The following is a 26,636-nucleotide window of genomic DNA, read 5'->3' on the forward strand; positions in this document are numbered from 1 at the left end:
CTGGAGGGTCGTGGTTTAACCACGAAGGGGCGGGGCTTGGGGGGGCGGGGTTTAGCCGCGGAGTGGCGTGGTTTGGGCGAGGGGCGTGGTTTGGGCGTGGGGGCGTGGTTTTGCCGCGGAGGGGCGGGGCTTGTGACCTGAGGGGCTGGGATCAGTAGCGAGGGGGGCGTGGTTTGTTTGGGGGCGGGGTTTGTGAGCTGAGGGGCGGGGCTTCGCCGCGGAGGGGCGCGGCTTGTGGGGGACAGGGCTTGACACAGGGGGCGTGGTTTTGGCGCGGAGGGGCGGGGCTTGTGCGCAGAGGGGCGCGGCGCGGCGCCGTTCCCGCAGTCCCCGGCCGCCATGGCGGGCGCGGCGGCGGGCGGTCCCTGTGACGGGCTGCTCGACTACAAGACGGCGAAGTTCGCCCTGACGCGGAACCGGCGGATCGGGCTGCTGCACCGCCTGCTCCAGCTCGGCGTGCTGGGCTACCTCTTCGGGTAGGGCGCTCCCCTCCCGCCGCCGCGGCCGCCGCCCGCCGGGGCCCGGCCCTCCCGGGGACGGCGGGGCGGGCCGGGGTGCCTTCAGCGCCTCTCGCCCCGCTGCCCCTCCGCAGGTGGGTGCTGCTGGTGCGGAAGGGCTACCAGGAGAGCGACCGCGCCCCCCGCGCCGCCGTGGTCACCAAGCTGAAGGGGGCGGCGGCGGCGGCGGCGGGGGGCGCGGGCCGGCGGCTGTGGGACGCGGCGGAGCTCGGCCGGCCCCCCCAGGTACGGCCCGGCCCTGGGGGTCGGGGGGGGGGGGGAGGGTGTGTGCAAAGACCCGTGGTAAAACCCTTGGGAAAGGCGAGGCGAGGTTAGCGTTGTCCGTTATAACGCCTTAAAAAAAGGCAATTCCTGTGTTGTTTCGCTGCTGGGGGGTGCAACGGCGTCAGTTCCCCCCCCCCGAAGGCGCCTTCTCGCTTCCCAGGGAGAAAACGTGCTGTTTCTGGTGACCAACTTCATCGCCACAGCAGAGCAAGCCCAGGGCAAGTGTCCCGAGGTGAGTTGGCTGCGCTGGTCCGTAGCCCGGCGCTTGGGGGAGGGGGGGGGGGTTCGGTTCGTAACCCCTGTCAGCGCCGTTGTGTCGGAACCCGGCGAAACCCCGTGCAAGGCCTGACAGAAAGGAAAAAAAAAAAACCCTATTTATTCCCAGCAAAACTCATTCCCTCATTCGCATGGCTCTGGAGATCTTCCCGGCTCGCTCGCTTTTGCTCCGTCGCACCGGCACCGACCAAGGTGTGTATCCCAGCAGGCCGGCCAGGGTCTTGTGGTGACCAGGAGGGGGGGGGGGGGGGACACACGGTCCGTTGGGTCTCCTCACCAGCCCTCTGGGCTTCTTGAGGGGTGGGGACGCTCTGTGACCTTTGCAGGCTTTGCCCTGCCTTTGGACGAGGCACGGGCCGAGCTGTGTTGCCCCGTTGCGGTACTGCCATCCCCGGGTGACACGTGTTAACCGTGTTCCTTCTCCAGTCTCACGTATATTCCTGGTTTCTCGGCTTGCCGCTCCGTTCTCTTACCTCTCTTCTGCCATTTTTCATGCCGCTTTTCCACGCGCTCCGTGGATACCCCTGCCTTGTTTCCTTTGTAACGCCCTGCTGCGGGGCTAGTGTCCTCTCCATCTTAGTGTCCTATTTTTAGGAGGAATGGAGCACAAGTGCGAGGTGGCTTCCCAGCGCTTAGCGGTACGTGTTCTCGGGGAGAAGTCTTCCCTTGAAGGCTGGATTCAGGCCAGCCCCTCGACTGGACCCTGCTTGGCAGGCAGGAGCAAATGTCTTTTAAGCAAAGTCACGGCTGGCACCTCGTGCCCGAGCCAAGCACTGGTTGTCCTAATGGTCCCTTTGGCTTTTGCGGTGCCCAGCCTCCTCCAGCTCGGCCCGTGCCGCAGGCTGCCGGGCTGGGCTGCTCTCCAAACCCCGCAGGCTGTGCAAGAGGAGGGGGCGACCCCAGGGTTTGGGTCAGGGAAAACGGTGCTGATGATCCTTCTTGAAAATGTTGAGAACTCCTAAAGCACGGATGGCCAGGAGGATGTGCCAGAGAGCGCTCCCGGGCTCTCTCCCAGGCAGCCGTGGGCGTCTCTGGATGCTTATTTTTGCATTGTGCAAGGCAAGGGTACAGAGAGAACAGAGCATTTCATCCCGCTACGGTGCCGTGGGCGTCCGCGTGCCCGTCACAGCCTTCACCCCGTGCTGCTTTCCAGCAGCCTCTCAGCTCCTGGCTTTGGAGCTGGCAGCTGACATTCGTGTTTGGAAAGCTTTGAAGATTTAGCAGTGACAGCTTTTGACTTCGCAGGAAGTTCTGAGTATTCTCCGTTAACCAAAATATTCTGTCCCTGGCAGACCAGGGAAAAGTCCGGCTGGGGCCAGAGGCAGCACCCGAGCAGAGGTCGGGTTGTTTTAGCAGGTGAGGTCTGTGTTGAGCTGTGACTTACCTCTTAGGGAGACCTTTCGGTGTTGACCTCAAATGCTTTCAGTGGTTGGAAACCCTCTGCCTCTAATTTGCAGGTTAATGAAGATGATGAAAATAGACTTAGAGCTGGGAGGCATTAGTCGTACAGTGCATCCGCTCCGTCTGGGTGCAAGCTCTGGGGCTAAGGGGCCATTTCACTTAAATCATGGTCCTTGGCACATCCATCTGTGATCAGCTCTTATGGGTCCAGATGCCGCTGACGGATGCGCACACGAGCAGCGCTGGTCCCGGCCCCGAGCAGCGCAGGACCGCGTCCTAAGGGGACGAGAGAGGTGATGGATTTTTGGGAGGAGAAGCCTCATCCTTCTTTGCTCACGTGTGATGCTGCTGGCGGTTTGCTCTCCAAGAAGGTTCGCTTTGCTTCCCGGCCCCTGGCACGTGGCTGCACAGCTGTCGAGGGCAGGGAACCGGCAATTGTTGCTGCTAAGATTAACAATCAAGTCATTCTGTACCCACTTATTTGTGACTACAGAAAGTAAATTCAAACCGTTCAGCCCTGAGGTCCCACGCGTTTAGGCACAGATCTCTGCGGGTAGTACAGGCCCGTCTTTGCTGCCCCTGTCTGAAATCGCCCCTGTCCCAGGAACACAAATGCACTGAACCCTGAGCAGCCTCGGAGCTCTGCGGTGAGCACCCAGGGGGATGTCTTCTGAAAAACGTGTACCCGGTCGCCTGCCTGTCAGGAAGCCTGCACTGAATTCCTGTCGTGTCCCAAACCTGCCGTTCTTGGGCAGGTTCCTAGAAAAAAAACCAACTTGTTACTCCCGATTTTCCCCGAGCTTTTAGACCCTTACACAACCAAGATGCGGTGATGGTTTTGAGAGCTTTAGGAGCACAGATCCAGGTCCCCATGAGGGCTTTTAACTGAGTCTAGATCTCTCCGCTTCTCTCACAATGCACTGGTGGCACATGGAACCTGGTTTGGATCATCCCTGTGGAAAATGCCGGCACCCACAGTATTTTTTTTTTTTTTTTTTTCCAAGGCTCAATTCCACGAAAAATTGGGTACAGGAGGCTGAAAGCTTCTTGGTCAGGTTTTAGGTTTTCTGTAACACCATCAGAGACTTCAGTACCTGAATTTCTCCCGAGGTTCGCAGCTTGCATGCCCTGAACGCCCAGAGGTGTCTGTCTGCCCAGTGGCACTTGGCGTGTGTCTTGCTACCTGGACTTGGGAAGGGACCGACACACTCGCCAGCAAAGATCTGTTGTCCGGGTCCTTCTGGAGGCTGAATCCGTGGCATCTGATTTGAATCCGGGACGACAAAGCGCTCTCGCGAGTGCTTATTACAGCATTGCAGGCGAGTCCTGCAAGCTACGAGTGGGCCATCGGTGGGGCTGAGGGGCATGAATCCAGTAGCCACCCCTCTCCAGCAGTCAGACGGGACTCCCTGCTCCCTCCGGTAGCTCCGTGGACTTGCCCTTAGGCATCCCCCCCTTGCTCCCGGGCCCCTTCACCTCCTCGCTGGCTTGTCCGGCCCCATGTTGGCTGAGAATCACTCCTGCGCTTGCTGGAGCTGGTGGCACCCAGGGGCACGGACCTCTGCCACCAGTGGTCCCACTCCAGCTTGTGGCACTTAGACCTCCACGTGCACGTGCAGAATAGAGCCCCTCGGCCAGGAAAATAGTTAGGAATGGAGTTGGTCCGAGGACAGGGTAGGCTGTGCTGGTGATGTTCGGGGCAGCTCTTTACCTGCAGCCAGTCCTTTGCAGCCTTTTAGCCCTCTATTTTCCGATGTTTGTTCCTCCTCGGCTCACCTAGATCCCTCCCTTTCCCTGCCTTTTCTTCCTCCCCTAAACATCTCATCCCCTAAATATCCTGTGCAATCCAAAAATGCTCTTCTCCTGCATCCCATAATGATTCCCATACCGCTAGGCTGTGTGTGTGTGTGTGTCCCCAGCCCAAAGGTGCTTCAGGGAGCAGTTCCTCTCAGCTCATTACGGTGGCTTTCGCACCTGGAACTGGTGTGAAACTGGAACTGGTTTCACTCCTGGGACAGCTCTGGGGGGCCCTGGCAGAGCCCCGCTTCTTCGGACTCCGTAACTGGGGTTTCTCCACCTGCCTTTGGGCCTCCGTGTCCCTCCGGGCTTGGGGAGGTGGGTTTCCAAGGGGCTGGTGACTCCTGCCGTGGCCCAGGAGTACCTGGGAAAGGTGTTATTCCCATTCCCCCACCTGCCGTCGTCTCCCTGGGTTTGAAGAGGAGCTTTTTGCTGCTCCTGGCCGGAGTGAGGGTGAAGCTTTCCACGCCTCTTGTAAAACTTGTGTTACGCTGTATTTAGGGTCTCTTCAGTCCTTTCCCGGGGGGAATCGTGGTGGTGATTTACAAAGCGCTTGATGGGCTCTGCCGTTAAGGCCCTCCCAAACCCAACGGTGCTTGTTCACAATCCCAGCCGAGGGGTCCGAGCTATCTCTTGAGGCTTCCTCTGCCGCCGGGGCAGAGGAGGTGAGTGCCCCAGGGAGCGGAGGGACCGGCGGGAAGGATTGTCCCTGGAGATGCCTCTCTCCTCGCTGGCTGGAGGCTGCCCGGCTTCTGGACGTGGCGGGTGGCTTCTGTAAGCGCTGGGGACGTGCTGGGAGAAGCAGGAGCGGCAGCGCGGAAGTGGGAGTGAGTGACGGCGTGGCCCGGGGCGGCCGGGCAGCGGGGTGAGAGCACTTCTCTCCGTCTCTCTCAGAGCCCCTCTGTTCTCGACGCGGCGTGCGGGGAAGATGCAGACTGTCCCACGGGAACCCCAGTGCTTCGTGGCAACGGTATGCGGTGTTTTGCAAAAAAAAAAACAACCACAAAACCCATAAAGTCATTTAATTCCTCGTGCTTGGTGGCAAACGGATCCACAAAGCGCTTGGTGAAGTGCTCTCCAGCCATTTATTCTTGGCAGAACCTTCGAGCGCCGTGTGGCGGCCGGGCGGGCAGGCGCTGCGGGCACAAGGCGCTGCCGCGGCAAACCCGGGGTCACTTTGGTTGCGGTGCTGGGACGGGAACCGGTGTGCCGTGTGATGGGCGGGTTTTCCTTTCGTAACAAAACCCGGCTTTTATTTCACGCTCAGGAATATTAGCAGCCCCCACGTGAGTTCAGCTGGCAAAGGGTATTTATTGCAGCTCTGGGAGGTCGGTTGCCAAAGCTTTGGCCGGGGTTGGGGGGGGGGGGGATTGTCCCAGCCGGTTCTGTTCCCACCCGGGGAGCCACGGGGCAGGAGAGGCTGCGGCTGGACGGACAGGCGCCGACAGCAGCGAGCGGCCGCTTGTCTTTGGAAAACAGCTCCTTGCCCTTCGGCCTCGAGGGAAGGTTTCACAGGGAAGCTGTTGGGTGGGGAAAACACCGAAGACGATTCCAGCGTCATCTTTGTGGCTCAGGTTGTGAGAAGGCCACAACGAGCCAGTGGCCGCTATCCCGGCAGGGGAGCTGCAGAGAAGACGTTTTGAAAACTCACAGTAAATGATACATACCTTGTCTTGTTTCTAGGGATAAAAACTGGGAAGTGCGTGATGTTCAATGCCACCCATTCCACCTGCGAGATCTACGGCTGGTGTCCTGTGGAGAACAACACCCTGCCCAGGTGAGGCGCGGGGCGAGGGGACAGCGGGCGTTGGGAGCTCTGGCGCCGTCCTTCTGTGTAACCAGGGGCCTGATCACACTCGCCCGAGGGGCAGCCGGGCTCAGGGAGGTCTTTGACGTTGGTCCGCCGGCCAGAGAACTTCACGCAAGAGCATTTCTTGCAACTGTCCGTTGTAGCCAAAGTCCCAGGATGGTGGAAGCGACTGCCGAGCGAGGGGGGACGGGGACGTGCCTTGGCCGCTGTGCAAAACTTGAGTTCATTGGTGGTTGTTTTCCAGGAAACCTCTTCTGGCTGAGGCGGAGAATTCCACTCTCTTTATAAAAAGTACTGTCCACTTCACCAAGTTTAACTTCTCCAAGTAAGTATGGCGCTCCTCCAGCCAGACCGTGCCCGCAGCCTGGTCCAGCCCGCGCGCTGAGCTTCTCTGCCGAGGGGCCGAGCAGCCAAGGTGGCCAAGAAGCCATGAGCCGCCCAGGCTGGGCGGTGGCTCGGGCAGTTGCCGTTCAGGGTAGGGTTTTCAGGAGAGCGCCGGTCGCTTCGGCGGTACCTGTGTTTGCAGATGTAAGAGCAGTGGGATGGGGAGCCCTCGGAGAGAGAGATCGGTGTCCGTCTCCCTGCCTCGAGCACGGCAGACGGAGCTGGACGAGGCCAGTCGTTCCCAAGGGCTCACTTTACCCCGTATATTTTTGCATTTTAGTCCCTGCAAAATGGTTTCAGAGGCCCAGTGAAGGGCTGCGCTGGCCTCCCAGCCCTGGGCATGCTGACGGCGCTGCCTGCCTTAGCCTGGCGGAGACGCGGCCTGGGGCGGCCCCTGGAGCGGTAACTCAAGCTGGGTCGTTGTGTCTCCCGGCGGTGGGAGCCGGGTGCCGGGAGAAGAAGGGAGAAGCGCAAAGGCAGAGGTGGAGGAGAGGAGCTGGGCGGGGAAGGACCATGGCGGGTGCTGTAAAGGATGATGACTCCACGTGGGGTTTCGCTGGGCCGGTTTCCTTCCCCCCTCTCTCCAACTGAGGCTTTAGGAGAGGCAATGACCGTCTTCCCCCCCGAAGCGGGAGTGTTAGCGGTCCCGCAGCAGGGGGAGAGTGTCCTTTTCGGGGCTCCCTGACCTCCCCCGCCCCCCTCCACCCGTGACAGCTCCCCCTCTCCCTCCGTTTCAGGTGCAATACTTTGCAAACCGATGACCCCACCTATTTCAAGAGCTGCACGTACCATCCATTCTTCAAACCTTTCTGCCCCATCTTCCGTGTCCGTGACATGGTGGAGGCAGCTGGAGAGACCTTTGGAGACCTCGCTCTGCTGGTACTTTTTTTTTTTTTTTAATTATTAAAAAAGTATGGAAGATGACTCCAAATTCCCCAAGGATGTGGGGCAAGGGGCGGGGGACGGGACTGCCCCCTGAAATGCGAAGGGAATGTGTGACCTGTGAACATCTGAACAGTAAAGAACTCGGCAAATCTCTGATCCCTGGAATTTCTCTCGGAATAAAATGTGTTTTTTCAGGGGGGGAGCATCGGAGTTCGCATCGAGTGGGACTGCAACCTGGATCGCCCCGCTGCCGAGTGCCAGCCGCGGTACTCCTTCAGCCTGCAGGACAGGGGGTACAATTTCAGGTGAGGGTGCTGGGACGGTGGCCACCACGGGCCTGCGGGTTGAGCGCGCGGCAATTGTTCGGATCCCTTTCGATGCTCTGAAAGGAGCAGCGGGGGGCCATCGGGACATGGTAACTCGGCGCAGGGTCTGTCGGTCCCGGGGTGCCGTGGTAGTTCCCACACCTTGTAGCTCTGCTCTGTTTGGAGCTGCAGAGCCTGAGGGCAGGGACATGCGGCTGTCCTGCCCGCGCTGACCCCGAACTGGGCGCACTGGGTGCTCCCAGTGACCCCGGCTGGGTGCCGAGTGGCCGCCGATGCCCGGCTGCTGATGCTGAGCTGGTGAGTCGTGGCGGCACGTGCATCATCGCCCACGTCCCAGCCCGTTGGACACAAGGTGTGCGCAGGCACACGGTAGCCCCAGGAATCGCCCGCGGTGCTGGCAGCCCTGTTCCCTCACTGCCTGCGCGGGGCCGCCGTGGCTTTCTGAGCCGCGTCCGATCTCTCCCGCAGAACCGCCTCCTACTTCTGGGACTCCCAACGACGGCTCTACCGGAACCTGCTGAAGCTCTACGGCATCCGCTTCGACATCTCCGTGCTCGGCCAGGTACCAGCTCCTCTGCAGACCCCGCGTGTGCAGTCCTGGCAGCCTCCTCACCGGGGCTGACACCTCGCACCGCTTCCCTGCTGCTCTCTCCTGCAGCCAGCCCCGTGGCTTCCCGCTGCCGTCGCTTCTCCCCCGCCCTGGCTGAGCTCTTCACCTCTTCCCAGGGTTTTCCAAGCAGAGCAGGGAAAAATGGTCTCTCCCATTTGAAGAGAAGCTTCTTGGTAGTTCCCTGAGCAGGGAGGCTTCCCTCGCTGAGGATCTGACACGGGCGTTGTGACGTGCTGGACCCTGTAGGCGAGGTGAGCTTGCCTGGGCAGAGGGCCTCTGGGCGTCCCCGTGGGTCTCGTGGTGGGAGCACCCTGCAAAAACACGGACAATTAATCCCTTCTTGATTAATTGTAACCTCGGAGAGAAAAGGCACGGGCATGACTGATGCCGCTCCGCGCAGCGTCACTGACAAACTCGGTTCTCAGCTGTGCAAGATGGAGCCTGTGCTGAGGGGACTTGTCACCCCGAGAGATGTCCCCAGCTGGCCTGTCCTGCTTAGCAGTGGCCTTTTCCCCTGAAGAGGGCAAAGCACGCGGTGCAGGACAGGGGACACCGCTGCTGGGTAGCGAGACCAGGCCCGGGAGGTGAGGAGCAGAAGGGGACAGCCAGGAGAGAGACAGGAACCCAAAACTCTCTTTGCCCAGAGATACCAGACTCATTTGGGCAGAGGGACGTGTCACACCGGGGCCGTGTCTGGTGCTCGCTGGGATGTAGCTCTGTGGGCGGCAGCTGCTGGGGTCCTGCGGCAGGAGGGGTCACAGAAACCTCAGCTGCCTCAGCCCCTTCTTTGGCAGCCGCAGGGGTTTTGGGTCAAGGCCATAGCAGTCAGGTTCCTACAGCTGAGCACGGAGAAACGGTCCCGGTTTCCTCCGGCACCTCCCTGGCTTTGAGCACGCTGCCCGGCAGGGCCGGTCCCACCGCCCGCGCCGCCTTCCACCCACTCTCTTCCCCCTCCACCCGCTTTCTCACCAGGCCGGGAAGTTCAGCATCGTTCCTGCTGCCGTGAGCTTTGGCACCGGCATCGCCTTCTTTGGTGCCGTGAGTATTCCAGATACGCTCTTTTTCTCTGCTCCGTGGGTTGGGATTTGCCACTCATCCGTTGTTTCTCCGGAGTGCCTGTCAGCCCGGGAAGGAGAGGGGGGTTGTCTGGCGGGGTGTTAGCTCCCATTTTCCTGTTTGCCATCGTAACGACGCTGCTGTATCAAGGATCCTGAGCGCTCTCCCGGGCACATCTCCCGGAAGCCAGGTGTTTGTGTGACCCCGGGAAGGTGCGTTGCTGGCTGATCTGTTCCAGCTGCCTCGTCCCGCAGGAGAGAGCGTCCCCTCCGGGTGTTTCTCCCTGACTGTAAGGGGAGCCGGCATCTGGCCGCGGCAGGGACGATGACGCTGTGGCCATCAAGATGGGGCGGCCCCTTGTTAGGGCGCTTCTGCGGCTCTTCCCTTTCGGCAGAACAGGGGGGAGCCTGGGCCCCCCACCCGCCCCCTCCTTCCTCCCAGCCCCTGGCGCAGCTGCGACAGCAGCTCTCTGCTGGAGCAGCCCTGCGCCTGTGCGTGGCAACCCGGATGGCCACTAGCCTCCTGGGCAGCTGACGGAGCAGGCTGGGCCAGGGAGACCCGCCGGAGCTGCCTGGGTGGCCGGGGGCAGGTCAGGCTCGCTGGCTGCGGGGCTGGGTGGGAGCCGGGGCAGAGGGGGCCGGTGCTGCGGCGGGAGGTGTCGCCGCCGGCTGCCCCGCTCTGTCTGTCCCCAGGCCACCGTGGTCTGTGACCTGGTTCTGCTCTACCTGGATGCGAAGGCTGACTTCTACTGGAAGGAGAAGTTCGAGGAGGTGAGGACGGGGCCGCTTCGGAGAAATGAGGTTGGCGTGAAGTTTTGCAAGCGGGTTTAGTGATTTTTCTGCCCTTGGGTTAAAGCTCGGTTCCCCAGATGTGGGAAAACCCCGGTGGAGCAGTTCTTAGTCTTCGCCTCTTGGGCCTGGCCTGAATCGAACCTCGGAGAGATTAAACTCGTCCAAGTTTAATGGCAACAGGCTGCAGAGGCGGAGGGAGGGACCCAGCTGGTGTGGGGAGAGCCGTGCCACCACCTCAGCGCCCATCTTAGAAACCTCCGAGGACGAGAGCTCCCCCAGCTCCCCTTGAACTGGGGCTGCACCGTCCTGCTGTGGGTGGTGGGGGGACCAGGGGCGGGAAGGTTGTTCCTAATGATCGATCTCAAATCGCGAGTGGAGTTGGAGGCCTCCAACAAGGCATCTGGTGGCGTGGGGCTGAGCGGGGCAGCGCAGGACCCACCCCCCTGGGCTGCCCCCTTGTCTCTAGGATGCTAAGATGCCCCTCTTCGTTTCGCAGGCAAAACCCCCTAAAGGTGAGAGGGAGCCCGCGGCCTAGGGACAGCGGGGACCGCGCCACCACGAGCATCCTTCGCTCTGGAGCGACCTCCAGGTAGATGCGATGGGGGCCACGGCTGCGGCCCCCGTGGAAGCGGCCCAGTTTTCCTGAGCCGAGCGTGAGCTGCTGGGGGTTAGGGTCTGCGTGTCCTGGAGGAACAGCCGCGGAAGTTCTTGGCTCCTGGGGCGCAAAGCCATCCCCTGACCGGCCGGGGAGCCATCAGAGCCCTGCCGCGGAGCTGCTGGGGGAACCAAGCGCTTGCTGAGAAGCAACCGGCCCCAGCTCGGCTCGGGAGGCTTAAAGCACTTGGCGCTTCGTGTTCTAGGTGGCCCTGGGTCTTATTTCCCGTGAAAAACGGGGGGTGCAAGGAAATAAAGCTGTTGAGAAAGCAGGGGGGGGGCTCTGCTCTGTCTCTAGCTCTGCGGGGAGGGGGTGGGCGAAGGTTTTGTGGTGCCGCTGTTGCACCTCGCAGCACCCTGCGTGCTTCCAGCTGGGGTGGCCTCACACCACCCTCCCCCCCCCCCCCCCGCCATGCTGGGGGGAGCTCCCCGGGGAGCCCCAGGGAGGGTTCAAGAGCTGAGCCCTGGGCGGGTGCTTGATGGGGGGGCTCCTGCACCCTCCCCCCCCCCATTCCTGCCTCCTCATCCTCAGCAAGGACAAGCGCATCCCCCGCGTGAGCCTGAGCATTTTGGGGGTGCTGAGCCCTGTGTTCCCGCCTGCTCCGGCCTGGTGTGGGGCGAGGACCGGCCACGTCCGTGCCCGCGGGGTGCTCTGGGAACCCCCACAAGGCCTTAAGCCCCCCGGCTCAAAAACACCGCATGTGCAGGCGAGCGGGGCCGGGTCCGAGCATCGTTTATTGCTCCCTGCTGGGACGGCGTGGGACGGAGGGGTCCCACAGCATCGCCCCCTCCTCGACTGCCTGCCCCCCTGTCCCCCCCTGTCCCCTGCCGTCCTCCTTGAGCTGCCGCAGGTAGAACTGTGCCGCCAGCTGCTTGGTCATGGTCTTCAGCGCGAGGAAGGCGGCCGGGATCTCAGCGAGGAGGAAGGCCAGGAAAAGGCTGTGCACGGCCATCTCCAGGGGCAGGCGGATGACGTGGCTGTCGCTCAGCAGGAAGAGCAGGAGGGGGAGCTGGATCAGGAAGGAGAGGAGGAGGAACCCGGCCAGCTCAGGCACCTGTGGGAAGCCATGGGTAGGTGGGGGGACACCCTCTGCCCCAGGAGCTCCCCGCGTCAGCCGCTCTGCTGGCCTCAGGGCCAGGGACGTCCCTGCCACACGGAGCTGTGCCTGGACGTGGTCAGATGCTGTCGCGCCTGGCTCTGGACCGTCCCACCCACAGCACAGTGAGGGGATACGGCAGGAGAGCGAGTGGGTCCCCTTTGTCCCCCTGCCTCCCTGTCCTGCCCGCACCCGCGATTCCCTCCCACGACCACTCCAGGAGGAATGGGCGGTGATGGGCGCTCGGGTCCTGAGCGAAGGGACATCCAGCAGAGTCACGGCATCCCCCAGCAGGGCTCTCACGGAGCGCAGGGGACGTGGGGCCGGGGCAGAGAGAGGGCACTCACCTTCTCCTGCAGGTTCCCCACGTAGCCCAGGTAGAGACGGGAGCCCTCGGCCAGCGAGAGGATGAGGAAGGCAGTGACCAGCAGGAACTGGTAGTGCTGAGGCAGCAGCTGGTACTGTAATGGGAGCACAGCCCCAGCCCCTGCGCACCGGGCCGGGCTCTCCACGGCCACTTTCCCCTCCCCCGTGCTCCGTACCCAGCTCCCCGTGCCCACCTACCCCATCTCCATTGCCCGATGCCCTGCTTCCCCCCCCCCCCCCCCCCAGTGCTGGTGCCCAGCCCTGCCCACTCTGCCCTCCCAGTTTAACCTTCCCTGCCTGGAAAGTCCGGGGGTTGTTCTCACAATTTCCATGGCGGGGAGCCGGAGGCGAGCCATCGTTGTCTTGTGTGGGACAGGGCATTTTGCTCGTGTGTGGGGGGGTGTGTGTGCGTGTACCCATTAATTTACAAGAGGCTCCCCTCTCCCCTGCCCATGCACACCCGCGGCGGGGGGGGATCGGGCAGCAGCGGGGTGACCCCCCCACCACCACCACCATGTGCCCCATGGGACGGTACCTTCAGCTGCAGCATCATCCCCTCGGCCAGGAACCAGACCGGGAAGTAGTAGACGTTGAAGTAGAGCATCATCTGGAGGGGCAGGCTGGCCAGCACCTCGTGGGCTAGGCAGGGGTAGGCAGGGCAGGCAGGGGTAGGCAGGGCAGGCAGGGGTAGGCAGGGCTGCCCGCAGGGACCCTCTGCCTCGCAGCCCGGGGAGGGGGGCGGCTGGGTAGCAAGAATGGCTGTTTGCAGCAAATGTGCTCGGTTTTTCTCCCCCTCATCGGTGGGTGGGTGCAGGGACCCCTCAGGTGCTCCCAGCTCGGAGGGGCCCGGGCGGGCTGGTGATGCGCTGCGTGGGCTCGCGGGGATGAAACAACAGCAAACACACACACACCCCCCCACCACCCCCCGGGCGGCCGAGAGTCCCCCTGCCTGTACCTGGGGGGTAGGAGCGGGCAGCGCCACTGTCCCGCGTCTTGTTGTTGATGAAGAGGGAGCCACTGAAGGCCGCCAAGCCCCGGCGGAGGTTGGGGGGCAGAGGGGTGTGCGCAGCCATGGCCGGCAGCCGAGCCCCGCTCGCCCCAGCCCGGCTCAGCCGGGATTAGCCAGAAGGTAATTAATGGGATGACATGTCAGGCTAATGCGCGGGGCCACCCGGCCATTGGCTCCCCCGGGGACGGGGCTGCTGAGCTGGGAGGAGGACGTGGGGAAGGAAAATTCCCTCCCGGGACACCGAGCCCACGCGGGAGCCACGGGGACGCGGAGCGTCTCCCCTCCACAGCAGCCTGGGGGGGATGAGCAGCAGGTTGTGCTCATCACCGTGATGGGGACGCGGCAGTGTCCCCAGGCTGGGCGCCCCACAGGCAGCGCTCTCCTCCTCCGACCCTCTCCCAGACGGCTTGTATCGATGGAATTGTTGTTCAGAACCCCCTGACAGATGAGGACGCCCAGGGAGGGGATGATGCTCTTTGCCAGAAACGCTTCTTCAAAGCCTCCAGGCTCAGCACCGTGAGCTCCCCTGCCAACGGGCTGCCCCCGGGGGGTCTCCACGCTGCTCAGCATCCCCAAGCTCCATCCAGGCTCGAGGGTTCTAGGGAGGGCGGGGAGGGAGACGGTGTGTGCCAAAGGGTGGTTGAGCCAGAGGGGAATGGCAGGGAAAGGGGATGGTGCTTCGGGACCGTCACGGTTAGCCCGACCCAACAGGCCTGGGCTCATCTCGTGGGCTTCAGCCTCCAACCCACCCCAGAAGGGGCGTCGGAGAAGCTGCTGCAAATATCGGGCGAGAGCATTGTAAATTTGGTCCTTAAGGGCCGGGTGCTGGCAAGGGACACGAGAAACTAAATAAAAAGAGGATTTTTCTATTTGATAAAGCCAAAATGAAGCTGCAGAGCTCATTGCCGTACGCTGCCAAAAACCACCCCGGCTGGGGCTGGAAGCCTGGTTAGAGTGACGCGTGGCTGGCTGAAGTCCGTCGGGGGCTTCTGCGCACGAGGACCAGGCTCTCAGGGCAGGTCCGTGCTGTGAGCACAGCTCAGGGCGCCTGTCCTTTCTCCAGCTCTTCCGAGCAGCTGTGACACCGCAGTGTGGCCCCGTGGCCCAGCTCGGGGCAGCTGCTCCCCTGTCCTCGCGTTACTGGGAAAAAATAAAAAAAGAAAAGAAAACCTATGCAAAGTGGATTTCAGAGAAAAAAAAATCTAACCAAGTACGGAAAAAAATACACCCTGCTATAAGCGTCGGCCTGTTCTTAGAGAAGGACACTGAGGCTAAGGGAGGACAATGGCTGAGCAGAAAGGCCCATGAGGTCCTTCTGGTCTGTTTGGCCGTGCCTGGACAAGACACCTGAAGATGCCACTGGTGAGAAGACAGTCTCTACTGCCTCGGGGAGGGTGTTCAACCACAGCCTGTAACACCAAACACCTCCCAGCCTCAGAAGCAACACTGGAAAGGCTTGCCTGGAGATGGTTGGCCACCACCATTCAGCTCAGACCAGCTCGAGGGCAGCCGGCCTGTGGGACAGGGGGACGAGCGTGTCACTGTGGGAAAGGAAGGCGGCAAAGCTATTTGTGTTGCCATGACCTCCTTAGGGATTGTAAGACAGAGCAAAAAGAGTAAATCCCAGTATATGAAGAGGCAGCGTTCACCTGAGCAACGTGCAAGGTGCAAAGGCAAGGGCAGAGATGGCCGGCCGAAGGGTGAGGCCACACTTACTGTCTGGGAAACCACCTTGTGAGGAGCAGTGATTTTTTTTTTTTTTTTTTTTTTTTAAACAAAGGTTTAGGGCATGAGAGAACTAAAAATAAACCTGGTGCGATGCTGCAGCGGGATGCCCAGAGGGGTTCTCGGGTGCGTGGGGAGGGAAGATGGGCTGTGCCCAACGCATGGGTCCCGACAGGGGATAAGATGCAGGCAGGGCAACAGGCAAAGCCCGGCATCTGAGGAGCAGGAGCTGGTGGAGAGAGAGCTCAGGGTCTGGGGGCATCAGGTCCGCGTGGCCAACCCAGGTGAGCAACCTAGAAGACACCTGGGCAATCTGGTGAAGCGAAACGCGATGGGGGCAGCGCAGCCGGGGGATCACAAACGAGCTGCCTGCTCCCCAGCCGGGGTCAGCTCACGGTGCTCATTCCCGATGGGAACAGGCAGTTTCTTAAGAAGAGCTGGAAACTTTCTGTCCTGGCTGGGAGGTTGCAAGATGTCCCCGGAGAGGTGGCGGCGGGGACGAGCCAGCCTTGCCCAGCTCCAGGACGCGCTCACCACCGGCCAGCATTTGCCAAGGGGCTGGAGGAGGGGTCCTGGGTCCGATACCGTCCCGCACCGGTGCGGCAGAGCGATGTCCACAGGTCGGTGGCAGGATGGCAGCCCTGCCCGTGACCCGGCACGTGTCCTGAGGAAAGCCCTGTGGTGCCTGGGGTTTCTTGCGTCACAGGGTGATGTTCCCAGCCCTGGCTGAAACAGATCCTTGGTGGAAAGGGAGAACGGGACTTGTTCCCCAGGCTGAAGCCATAAGCTGGGGCAGAAGGTCCTTCCTCAGCCCCTGCACGGTCGTCAGCCCCGTGAACGTGGGGGTGGAGGCCCGCTGTGCACAGCTCATGCCCGACACTGGATGAGGCTCCAGCAGAGGTAAAGGAGTCAAAGGACACCTTCCTGAAAAACGAGGCGCCCTGCCGATCTGCCCTGGGCTCCGGAGGATGCCAAGCCTTTGGGTGAGCAGGAAGACCAGAGGCCTCGGAAAAGCTCAGCCAGGCTGTGCTGGGGGAGCACGTGGGGCGTGGGAGCTGCCCGTCTCCCCCCGCTTGGAAGATGTGCCAGAGAGCTGGGAGCGGGGGGGAAATCACAGAGCTGCGGGGGGTGCCACCATGTCCCCAGGCACGAGCCCTGCCCTCAGAGAACACCCTCACCCCGCTCCGCACTGGGAATGGGGACATCGACGGCTGCCTTTTGGCACCTAAAATGAGACTTGCAAGTTCCCATCCCTTCGTGGAGCCACCCGATAACGGTCCAGAAGAGGAGCCCGTTCACGGCTGCGTGCTGGAGCACGCACGTCCCTGTCTACCGTCCCCTCCGGTCACGCTGCCTGGGAAAAACCTTGCAGTGAAACCAGAAGAGACCAACCGGAGACGTGACAGACGGCTGGTGACATTCCCAACCCAGCAACGACCAGAAAGTCTGGAAATAAACACGGGTGAGCTGTACGCAAGTGGGAAGCCTCCGCAGAGGAGCTGCTTGCACCACCCGGCCGACCTGCAGAGGGGACCCGAGGCCTTGGAAGGAATCGGAGATGATCCAGAGCCCGAGGATAGTACTGCTTTAATTCACAGGGGGGGAATCAAATTAAAAATATAAATCCTCTTGCTTTGGATTCCGGGTAAAACACTGATTTGGGGGGAAGAAACCTCCCCCAGGACAGAGCACTGGAGACTCTCCAAGGAGGGGGGGGTCTCTCTCTTCCTCCAGCTCTGCTGGGCTGATGGACACGGGGCTGTGGGCCGGCCAGGTCCACTCCTGAGCTGGAGATAAGGCTCTCCGTCCAGCAAGGAGCAGAAAACACAGCAGCAGAGCGCCGACCTAGAAAGCCGAGGTGAGAAATGCTGCCTTGCCGCTAAGTGACAGGAGGAATAAGCCAGAAACGCTCCGCTGGCTGCCTTTTTCCTTGAGCAACATCTCCGCAGCGGCGCTAATCCTGCGACAATCGTTAAGGAGGGAGACATCCCCAGGCTGGCTGGAAGGATGGCCACCAAGCCCGGGGGCTGCAGTCCGGCTGTCTCACCTCCCCAGGCAGCCCCGCTCCGCACCCCCGGCACTGACCGAGAGCTGCCCCAGCCCAAACTGAGCCCCGAGAACCGGGGAGCAGCGCCCCAGCCCCTCGTCTGCTCCGGGACGGGGAGATGCTGCGGGGGCTGGGACAGGGACCCGTGAGCTCCAGAGCCCTTGGTTTGGGCGGGGACCCACCTCTGCTGGGGGGGCTGGATGGGGGGACAGGCACGGGCTGTACAGAGACCCCATCTCCTTGCCCCCCTCCGGGTGTTCCCCGGGGCGGGTGGGCACAGGGAGAGCCGCGGAAAGCGCTGCAGCCGTGTGGAGAGGGAGCGGATGTCAGGGGATGGGCGTTGGGAAAAGGGCGACATGCTTGGAAGCGCAGGGAGTAACGGAAGGCACTCGCCCTGTGTACGGGGGCCAGGGATGTGCTCGGAGCAGCCCCGTCTGGGGAACCCCCACCCCCCCCAGCCCCGCCAGCCGGCAGCATCTGCAGCCACGCGGCGCCCATGCCCGCGGGCAGTGCCGAACACCGCTCTCTCCAGGGGCAGCTTTTCCGGCATCCCGCGGGAATTTGCAGCAGCAGAGCCCCAGCGCGGTGGGCAGCGGGGCAGAGGAGGTGTCGGTGGTCTGCGGGGAAGGGAAGCGCGGGTTCATCCAAGTCTCAAAGGGAAGTGACTCAGCCGCAGTGTCCCTGCCTGTCCGTGGAGCTGCCATCCCGTCTCCCCACAGCCAGCGCAGCATCAGGAGGGTGCAGCCGCCAGCGGCGTTAGGAGCCTTTCCCGGTTAGCCAGGACATATCTCCGGTTCTAAAAAAAGAGAAAAAAACCAGCAGGGCTGTGAGACGTTTCCCAGCGAGCTCAAGCAAATGGCGCTGAGGGTGCTTGGGTGCTGCCCACGGCGCTGGGCCGGTCATCGGTCACGGGTCCCCGTGCTGCTCCGCGCAGGGACGCGGCCAGCCCGGGCAGGACGGCAGTGTCCCTTCCTCCGCCCTCACTCACATGACGCTACCCAGAAACTCACTGGCAGATCCTCAATCCCACGTAAAACGGCATTCAAACAGTTTTAACTTAAAGCAAGCCATCCCGGCATTCGGATGAAAATTCACGGAAAGCCACCGAGCAGCAGGTCCCAGCCAAAAGGCTGCTCCCGGCAGAGCTGCGCGCCAGCACCCTGCAAAGGGGATGTAGCAGCCGTGCCCACCCCCGGCGTGGCTCCCGCCACCCCCAGCCCCCACCAGCACAGCGGCGTGTGTCCCCCCCCCCCCCCCGCAGTGGGGCTGCATAACAAGGATGCAGCCGTAAGCAGTGTCCCCGCACAGGAATTAGGGACGCGGCCCAAGCAGGGGGCTGGCTGTCCCTCCTGCCAGCCCTTCGTCCCCAGCACACCCCGGACCCCAAACCGAACGTACTTGCCGTGACAGACAAACAGCCTAAAAGGCGCGAAGCAGCAGAGACAGAGAGAGAAAAGACATTCAGGTTTAGGCGGTCCGGCTCCCTCCCGGGTTCCCCGAGCCCCACCGCAGGGGCCAGCAGCTCCCCCGGCCGATGGGATGCCCACGAGATGCCACCTCCCTCCCAGTTGCAAACGGGGCAACCGGCAACCAGTACCGGAGCTGATGGGCACAACCCTGCCCCGGTCACTGGTGGCCAGCTGGACCCTCGCCATGCTCCTGTCTCAGGGGCGCCCGGAGCGTCTGAGCTGGTTGCCCGGGGGCTGGGAACGCTTCTAACCCCAAGCTTTTGAAAGTCTGCTTTTATTCCAGATGTGGAAACACCCCAGGGACAGGGACCCACATTTCCCCCTCAGCTCTGATTCCCACTCGCAAGGCTCCTTCCCGGCTGTTATCACCTCCCCGGCGTTTGCCTTCCAGCGCAGCGTGTTCCGCGCCCACCCTCTGCATGCGGGAGCCCCCTCTTGCCCTTGCAGAGTCTTCAAAGCAAAGCGAAGGGAGAAAAATGCACTTTGCCTACAAGTTACGCCCCAAGATGCTGAGAGACAAACCTCCTGCGTGGGGGATGCCAGACCCGGGGCCGGACAGGAGGCAGCATCGGGGGGGACGGAGTCAGTGGGGCGGGAAGGGAGATGCGAGAAGGGAACGGAGCGGGGAGCGTCGGGAAAGAGCTGCCTGGTGCCTGTGGGGGTCCTGCCTCGGGGGGGGGCTTAGCCCTGCCCTGCACCCCACAGCTGTGCTCGGCCCCTGGCCTGGCGCGGCCGGCTCCCGCAGCACTTCTACTTACTCCACATCGCGCTTTCGGATGGTCCTGCCGGCAGACAGGACCTCAGCCACCTTGGACACGATAGGGTCGTAGTTCATGCTGGCCACAGCCACCACCTCGTCGCTCCTAGGGCCGAGCAGAGCAGTTAGGGCAGCCCCGGGTGGCCACGGCTCCATCACCCAAAAAGCAACATGCTGGAGAGAAGCGTCAAGCAAAAAGAAACACCCACTGCAGGGTTAGGACCCGTCCCAACGCGTGAGCACCACGGGGGCCGTGCTGGCAGCGCGGGACAAGGGACAGGAGAGGGCTCAGAGCTGGCACTGCAGGCTGGCCCCACTGTGGTCTCACCGATGCTCACTCGCTGGCGTGGTGAGCATCCCTAGGGTGCCCAGGGGATGGAGACAGCTCTGGGCACCCTGGCGTCTGTGGGAAAACACCAGCAAAGGTTGATCTGACGGTGGATAAAAGCCCGGACATCAGCAAGGATCCCGGTGGTTGCTGCCACCTGGGCAGGTGATCCCTGCGCTGCTGCCCGGTACCAAGGGAGCGGATAAGCGGGTGGTCAGGATTTCCCTGTGGGACACTTGGTTGTGTTGCTCCACATCCCCTTCCTGATCCCCACCTCCAAGAGGGCAGAGTTCCCACCTCCGAGGCGCTCCACAGGCGTGCTCCTCCCAAAGCACTGGGTGTCTGACGCCAGGGTCCCACCAGTGACAAAACCCCTGTGTACATGGGATGTCCAGCAGCAGGTCCCAGACTGGCTGGCCGTCACCCACCAGCATGCCAATGGGTCTCACGCCACCAAGGTCTCATGCCAATGCTGGTGGCACAAGGCAACCTCAAAGGCCGAACGGGAATCAAACGAAGCGGAAGGGAAGAGGATGTAAAACGCTGGAGGAGCTTTGGCTGAAGGTCCCAAGGCAAACAAGAAGGGCTCTTCTGCTTTGAGGTTTGCAGAGGTCAACCTGAGTGTAAGCCTTCAAAGACTGGATCCAGGAGCTGACTCATAAAGAGGTGACTGAATAGACAATGCACAGACCAGAGAAGGTGCGTGGGTAAGATATTAAACACTGGTGGTATTGTTGAGTAAGCTGAAGGGTACAGCAAATCAAGATCTGCTCTTCAATTCACTGCCAAAGAGCTCCGTGACCAACAGAGCAAAGAGCAGCTGGGGGTGGGGGGGAACACGTGCCTGATTCCTGGGAGAAGGAGAGCAGAAGCCGTGTTTCAGAGGACACTTCATTGCTGTGGAGCCATGCTAGTTGAAGTCACCTCTCACAGCTGTCCCACAAAGCCACAGGGCAGCTCTGTCACAGAAGACTATCCGTTTCAAAAGGCTGCTCCCATTCCTAAATAACTCACTACAAACGAAGGAGAGCAAGTCATCAGCAGAGCAGGGGTCTGGCTTCCTCATCCCATGGGTCAGCACGGGCGTGCAGAGCAGACCCAGAGCCCAGAGCCCAGAATCTTCTCTGGAGCCACTGGAGCTTGTCCACAACTTAGTCCACACCAGCCAGACCCAGAGACGGACCAAGACCAGCCAGGCTCCAGCACAGGGCGCTGCTCCACAGGAGCGGTTGCGGGGAGGGGGAGCTGCTGCATTGCCAGGAGCTCTAGAACAAGACTTGGATGCCATTGGAAATCCCATCTGGAGCATCCTCAGGTCACTGCAGAGGTGTGTACCTACAGCAGAGGGGATGTCTGACAGCCTGCGGCCCTTCCGTCCAGCAGACCAGGTGAGAACAAGGATTTGATGAGCAACACATTCACACCGGAAAATAGGTGTCCACTGAAGGCAGCGAGGACACAAAGCACATGTGTGTTCAGCTGGACCGCCTGCTAGGCTGTCACCTTCGAGGGCTGCTGCGGTGATTTAGAGGAGCTCTTCGCTTTCTGAGCCTGCGTCTTCTCTGTTGTGATGTTTGACATCCTGCCTGATGTAAACGAGGTCCTCCACAGGACCCCATTCCCTAGGGATGTAACTCCAATTATATGTGCAGGATCTCACGAGTTTTCTTTAAAGAAGACGGCCAGTCTCCTTCCAAGATGCTTGCAGCAGTACCTGGTGGCACTGCAGCGCAGATTCCCTCTTCTCCTGTTGTCCCAAGTTCAGAAACACAAACCTCCAATGAGGACCTCAGCCCACCACGAAACACGGCCTGGGATGACCCTACAAGATGGTTGTTTCCATCACACAGGGCTTCAGCCTTGGCTGCTTCACCATTGCTTGACGCCTCTGGTGCTCAGCACACAACGGGGGCTGGGCCTTCAGGACCCCAGGGAGGCTCTGCACGACCTTCACACCACACCACACGGCCTTGAAGCTTCAGTGGTCTCCACTACTTTTGGTTTCCTGAGCAGGGCCAGCTCCCAGCTGGGAAACACAAAGTGGTTGGAGAGACCTATCCATCAAAACCAGGGGGAACGTGCTGTTCCAAGGGAACCTAACTTAGTTAAGGTGGGCAAGGGAAAGGAAAGGAAGACGTAATGCCACCAGTCACCCACCAGCTCAGCCTCAAGCCCAGTCAGCCGGTGCCTGACACAACCAACCAGGAAGGTGGCTGCAGCCCAAACACTTCCATCAGCAAGACACGGAGTAGCTGGGCCTTTTGTGAAATAACTCACGGGGCGCTGGTGAGCTGGAGCATCCCACATCAGCCGTGGCTTTTTAACATTTTGTCTGACAGATGGGGGGAATCCCTCTTTTCCAAAAGGTCTCTAGAGGCAACAAGAGTGCCCTTCTTGAACCTGGGATTTGGAGCAATCAAAAGGCTTGGCGTAAAGGTTGAGGGAAGAGGAAGCGCTGTGGATGAGCACCGTCTCTACACGGTCTTCGCTTCCTCTGCAGGGCTCAACACAATGGAAGTGGGGAACCATGAAGAAGACAAGCGCAGCAATTCCCTGGATCTCCCAAGATCTCTGAGGTCTTAGGGCTGGGATGCCATCAGTCTGTTCTGGCTGAGGTGCTGAGCTGAATGCAGTGTCCCATGGGGACATCTGCAGGGCACCATCCTGTACCCCCGGCCCAGGGCCTCACGCTGACCCCTCCACAGCTCACACAGTTCCCAACAGGGATAAGTAAACAGCTTTGGTCTTCAAACTCTGGGGAAAAAGAGCCTTGTTGTGAAAGCTGGTGCTGAGGACAGGCTCCAGGAGTGGGAACCACCAGTGCTTCATGCAACAACCAAGCACGCACCAGGAGAAGAGTCCACACCATCGGGTGGGCACGGCAGAAGGAAGCAGGAGGGGATGGTCGATCTGGGACAGTGTCCTCAGTCTGAAAGCATTAGCACCAACCCGAAGAACTATCGCCAAAGGAGAAAAAGAGGAAGAAATGTTCCCGGTGGCTTCTCACCGAAGCAGAGACGGGGACTTGATCACAGCCCAGCAAAGCAGGAGATGCACTGGCCAGCCCGCACCCCCGCCAGCCAGTGCTCCCCCAGTACGTCCGGCTCTCAGCGCAGGATGCCATCCTGGTACCCAAAAGCCATCTCCGGGAGCCCCTCCTGGGTGGCAGAACAACATGGCGCTTAGCAGCGGACCCCCGCCGGAGAGCTGCCCCCCACCGGGCCCGGCGCTCCTGCGTGCCGCAGGGTCTGCCCAGTCTCCCTCGCCCCCCCGGCAGCCACGCCGAGCCCGGGACCGCTGCAGCGAGCAGGGATTACGCGCCGTGCTTTGGGGCTTTCCTTTTGAACCAGCTCTGCAGATGTCTAATTAAAGCCATCTGACATTTCCCTTCTAATTAGGGTTGGGAGAAATAGCTAAATGCTCTGATATGGAAAGGAGGAATACAGGTTTCAAAGAAGATTATATGCTGGAAAGAAATGTGTGTCAGCGCAGCCCGCGGATGCCCGGCCCCGTGATGCTGCGTTTGCTGCAGGCGGGGACGGCCCGCGGGGCCGGGGCAGAGCAAGGGCTGCGGAGCGGCTTCGCAGGGGCTGCAGCGGCACAAGTACACGCAGCTCCGCGAACTGCCGCAGCAAAAACGCCGAAAACCGGGGTTTTATCTTCCCCTGGCTCACACTCACTGAGCAAACTGCATTTTACAATGCTGCCTTCGGCAGTTACGTGATTTAAACGCGCTTCAAAGCATCGAGAGGGTGGGGAGTGACAGCCCCGTGGCCGTGGCCACGTCCCCTTGCAGCACGTCCCCCCAGCACAGGTGGTGCCTTGGCACAAACCCACCCTTTTAGGCAATTTTTGCCAAGGTGCCCGCCAGCTCAGAGGTGCCTCCGCGCGCAAAGGGCCCCCGGGTGCTGGTGGGTGCCGGGGGCCCCATCGCCCGCAGCAGGTTTTTATCCAAGGCGCACAGGCAGCAGGAGGAAGAGGAGGGCGAGCACCGGGGAGCCGGCCGGCTCGTGCCACGGGGTGATGAAGCGAGCCCTGTGCCTCTCCAAGCCCGAGGGACACATCCAACTGCCAGGCTCCATCCTGGAGCGATGGGGGCAAGTGGCCACCCTCGGGGAGGGGGATGCGGAGGGCGGGCAGGGGACAGGGGGGCAGCGAGCCCTGGTGAGATGATCTCTGCAGAGCAGGAGCCGGCTCCTGCCCAGAGGTCCCTCCCGGTCCCTGCCCGAACGCCGCTGCTGAGCAGTTTGATTGCTGGGCCGGGCAGACCTTCGCTTCCCTGGTTTCACTCTCCCCATCCTTAATATCGGAAAGCACTTGCAGAAATCTGCTCCGTCTCCAGGCATGAGGAGGCTCTGGGGCCATCGATCTCGGATCGCGACAGGACAAAGGCAATACAAGAATATAAACGGGGGCAAATATTTTGGGGATAAATTCATCGTGCACAGTCTCGCCACTCCAAACGGCCAGCGTGGCTCAAGAACAGCAGAGGCAACGCATCCCAGCTGTCGACACTTCTCAGGACAATATTCCCAGCCAGTCTCCCGGCCTGGGGAGACCTGGGTTTCGCTACAGGTGTGGTGAAAGCTCCTGAACCCTTCCTAACCTTCACAGCTCGTTAATGGACAGAAGGGGTTTTGGGGCGCTAATTTGTCAAACTCGAAGCAGAAAGAGTGGTGCCTGCGGTCCCAGTCCAGCCCTGGTCACAAACCGTTAACGCAGTGATGAGATGGGAAGGAAATCTTTGATGGGAATCGCCAGCAACAAATTAATAGAAGCCGTTATCTGCTCTCAGGTATTACACGAACAGGCAAAGTGCTTACACCTGCCAGAAAACATTAGATCCAAAGACCAGTCTAACTTGCTTTACGCTTAGCACATCATTTCTCTAGGGCCTTTTATTAATGTCTTGCGACCTCGGTGTCCAGAGATGAGCCAAACCGACTGACAGAAGCCCCAGCAAAAATATTTTCCAGGCTAGCAGAGCAAGCTTAGAGGAATGCCTGTGTAGGAATGTGGAGAAGAGAAACGCTTACTTGGTATAAAATGCCACAAACTTCAGTTCGTCTAAATCTCCCTGAATGACGACATCGTCGAATCCTTCCCCATGGCCTGGAAGGCAGAGAAGAAGCGGCGGGTTCAGCAACAATTCCCCTCGATCCAGCTCTAGCCCCTAAGACAGAGTGTTTCGGTCCAGAGCTACGCGAAGAGCATCCTGCAGTCACCAGAGAGCAGCACTGAAAGATGGGGGTACCAAGAAGCACCTCTTCCTTCAGAGAAGTGCCAGTCCAGGCAGACAGTCTCTGGTCACGCTGGGCCACCCCCGCTGACCACAGCCGTCACCCTCTGGCCCTGCACCCCACGGCCACAAGCAGACGGGTGTCGGAGGAGACACCAAAACCCTCCAGAGCCAGGAAGGGAAGCAGAGGTTGGCATGGAGGGGCCACAGCAAGGGAGGTGGCCGTGGCTTCTCTATCCCAGGACACCTCCATCAGCACAAACACTACAGCAGCCTTGGGAAGCCCCTTACCCGCGTATCGGATACTCTTCCCGAACATAGCAGTCCACAAATACGGGACGGTGCTGATCTCCATGCCATGGGCCAGCATGTTCAGCGCAGCTATACGGCCTGGAAGAGAGAAGCGGCAGAATCAGCGAGGAAGCTCCGCACCGGGGCAAGCGTTGTGGTCTGCCCTCAGGTCACAGCACAGCATCAACAGCTCCGGTCCCAGAGCCCAGGGAAACCAAGACCTTCTGCTGAGGCTAATAAAAACCCACACAGCAACAAGCACCACCAAGGAAGCACATCGCATCGTCCGAGGCTGGGCTCAGACTCCTCCCCAGCAGTGCAGCTTCTCGTCACCTCTGCCAGCATGACCAACGTGCTCATGAGCTCGTTTCTGCAAGAGTGACAGGTCTGAGAGCTTGCTGAGCTCCCACCACAAACAGGGATGGGATGGGATGGGATGGGATGGGATGGGATGGATAAACCCCCTGTGGGCATGGAGACTCTTAGCAGAGTCCCTGCCACGGAGGCAAGGCTGGGCCGGCACTAAAGGGGGTCTGTGTCCAAAGGCTAACTTTGGAGATGCGCTTCCAACACCTCCCACCCACAGCACCCACCCAGAGGTCAACCTCCCCATGTGGTTGTGGCCTTGAAAAGCTCAAGGGCAGCCTGTCCTGCCAGAGTTTCCAGGCTTGCTGGCATGGAGGGGAGAAAGGTCTCAGCTCTGCAGGGTGCTCCTGGGCCCAGCCGGCGTCGTGGGCAGCCCAGCTGGGGATGTGAGCCCGAGCTAACGTTAGGATGTGAGCTCCTAAGTGTCCCGCGGCAAGGAGAAGATCAGGCTCCTCCAGCGACTGCAGATGCCAGGGAGCACACAGGGTATGGGAAAGCCTGTCCCTGGGCACCTCTTTATTTGTAACGAGGCATCGTTAGGCAATGCACGCCAAGAAGGCTGACAAATGAAGGCGTATGGGACAAGATAAAATACGCACGCTTCAAAATGTTTACTACAACTGCCCGGTTTCCCTGTTGGCAGTTGTCTCATTCTCTCACTAGAGGGCTTGGAAATTTCCCGGGCACCTGGAAAAGGCTCTTCTCCCTAAGCAATTTGCTGTCGCAAAGCGAAGGGACTGAAAAGCACCTACCGTGCATATGGGCCATCTGCCAGTGAGGGACGTTCACCTTCTTATTATTTCTCAAGGCCAAGGGGAACGTGACAGCGTCACCGGCTGCGAAGACTCCGGGGATGTTGGTTTGCATCATCTGCAGCGGGGAAGCAGAAGTGCACGTCGGTGAGGTTTGGACCTTACGGCAAACGGGGACCTGCCTGAGAGCCACCACGGTCCCCAAGGCCATGAGGAGAACCTCTGCTCGGCCATGGGACCCCTGGGAGGGATTCAATTTAGCGTTCTTCACTTTCAAAGTGCACCATGCAGGCAGGAACCTACAGCATCCCTCTGCCACTGGGGTAGCCCAGTAAAATCAGACATGGACTGGTGTCCTGGAGCCGCTCTTAGAAGATTAGGGTCTGCTGGCATTTGCAAACAGACCCCGGCTCGTTGC

General features: G+C 60.9%; 3 protein-coding genes across 5 annotated transcripts in view; 1 reads left to right on the top strand and 2 right to left on the bottom strand.

Annotated features, from left to right (window-relative positions):
• The first annotated feature begins 299 nt into the window (after positions 1–299).
• Positions 300–11,044, top strand: P2RX6 (purinergic receptor P2X 6). 3 transcript variants are annotated; one of them, XR_008469206.1, is made up of 12 exons: positions 300–476; positions 593–743; positions 943–1,014; positions 5,151–5,226; positions 5,940–6,033; positions 6,311–6,391; positions 7,188–7,329; positions 7,531–7,640; positions 8,130–8,223; positions 8,320–8,522; positions 9,244–9,309; positions 10,020–10,092. XR_008469206.1 is itself a non-coding variant. In XM_054219932.1 (12 exons), the coding sequence occupies exons 1-12, from the start codon at positions 340–342 to the stop codon at positions 10,651–10,653; spliced, it is 1,140 nt and encodes a 379-aa protein (XP_054075907.1). In that variant the 5' UTR covers positions 301–339; the 3' UTR covers positions 10,654–11,044. The 3 variants fall into 3 exon arrangements, 1 of the variants encoding a protein (XP_054075907.1); XR_008469207.1 differs by having other exon boundaries at positions 8,388–8,522; XM_054219932.1 differs by lacking the exon at positions 8,320–8,522 and adding an exon at positions 10,615–11,044 and having other exon boundaries at positions 301–476; positions 10,020–10,097.
• Positions 11,045–11,506: 462 nt separating this feature from the next.
• Positions 11,507–13,308, bottom strand: LOC128917154 (transmembrane protein 17B-like). The gene is made up of 4 exons (XM_054219799.1): positions 13,191–13,308; positions 12,771–12,994; positions 12,217–12,330; positions 11,507–11,827 (listed from the first exon to the last, which is right to left on the bottom strand). The coding sequence occupies exons 1-4, from the start codon at positions 13,306–13,308 to the stop codon at positions 11,507–11,509; spliced, it is 777 nt and encodes a 258-aa protein (XP_054075774.1).
• Positions 13,309–17,577: 4,269 nt separating this feature from the next.
• AIFM3 (apoptosis inducing factor mitochondria associated 3) overlaps positions 17,578–26,636 on the bottom strand; it is a 50,335-nt gene continuing 41,276 nt past the window's right edge. The window contains exons 16-20 of the mRNA XM_054219674.1: positions 26,219–26,336; positions 25,101–25,199; positions 24,607–24,682; positions 19,244–19,348; positions 17,578–17,812 (exon numbers count right to left, since the gene is read on the bottom strand). Of these exons, the coding sequence (XP_054075649.1) occupies positions 17,773–17,812; positions 19,244–19,348; positions 24,607–24,682; positions 25,101–25,199; positions 26,219–26,336 (438 nt within the window). The 3' untranslated portion in view covers positions 17,578–17,772. The remainder of the gene's footprint in view (positions 17,813–19,243; positions 19,349–24,606; positions 24,683–25,100; positions 25,200–26,218; positions 26,337–26,636) is intronic.

The sequence above is a fragment of the Rissa tridactyla genome, chromosome 13, assembly GCF_028500815.1.
Source record: "Rissa tridactyla isolate bRisTri1 chromosome 13, bRisTri1.patW.cur.20221130, whole genome shotgun sequence".
Classification (NCBI taxonomy): domain Eukaryota; kingdom Metazoa; phylum Chordata; class Aves; order Charadriiformes; family Laridae; genus Rissa; species Rissa tridactyla.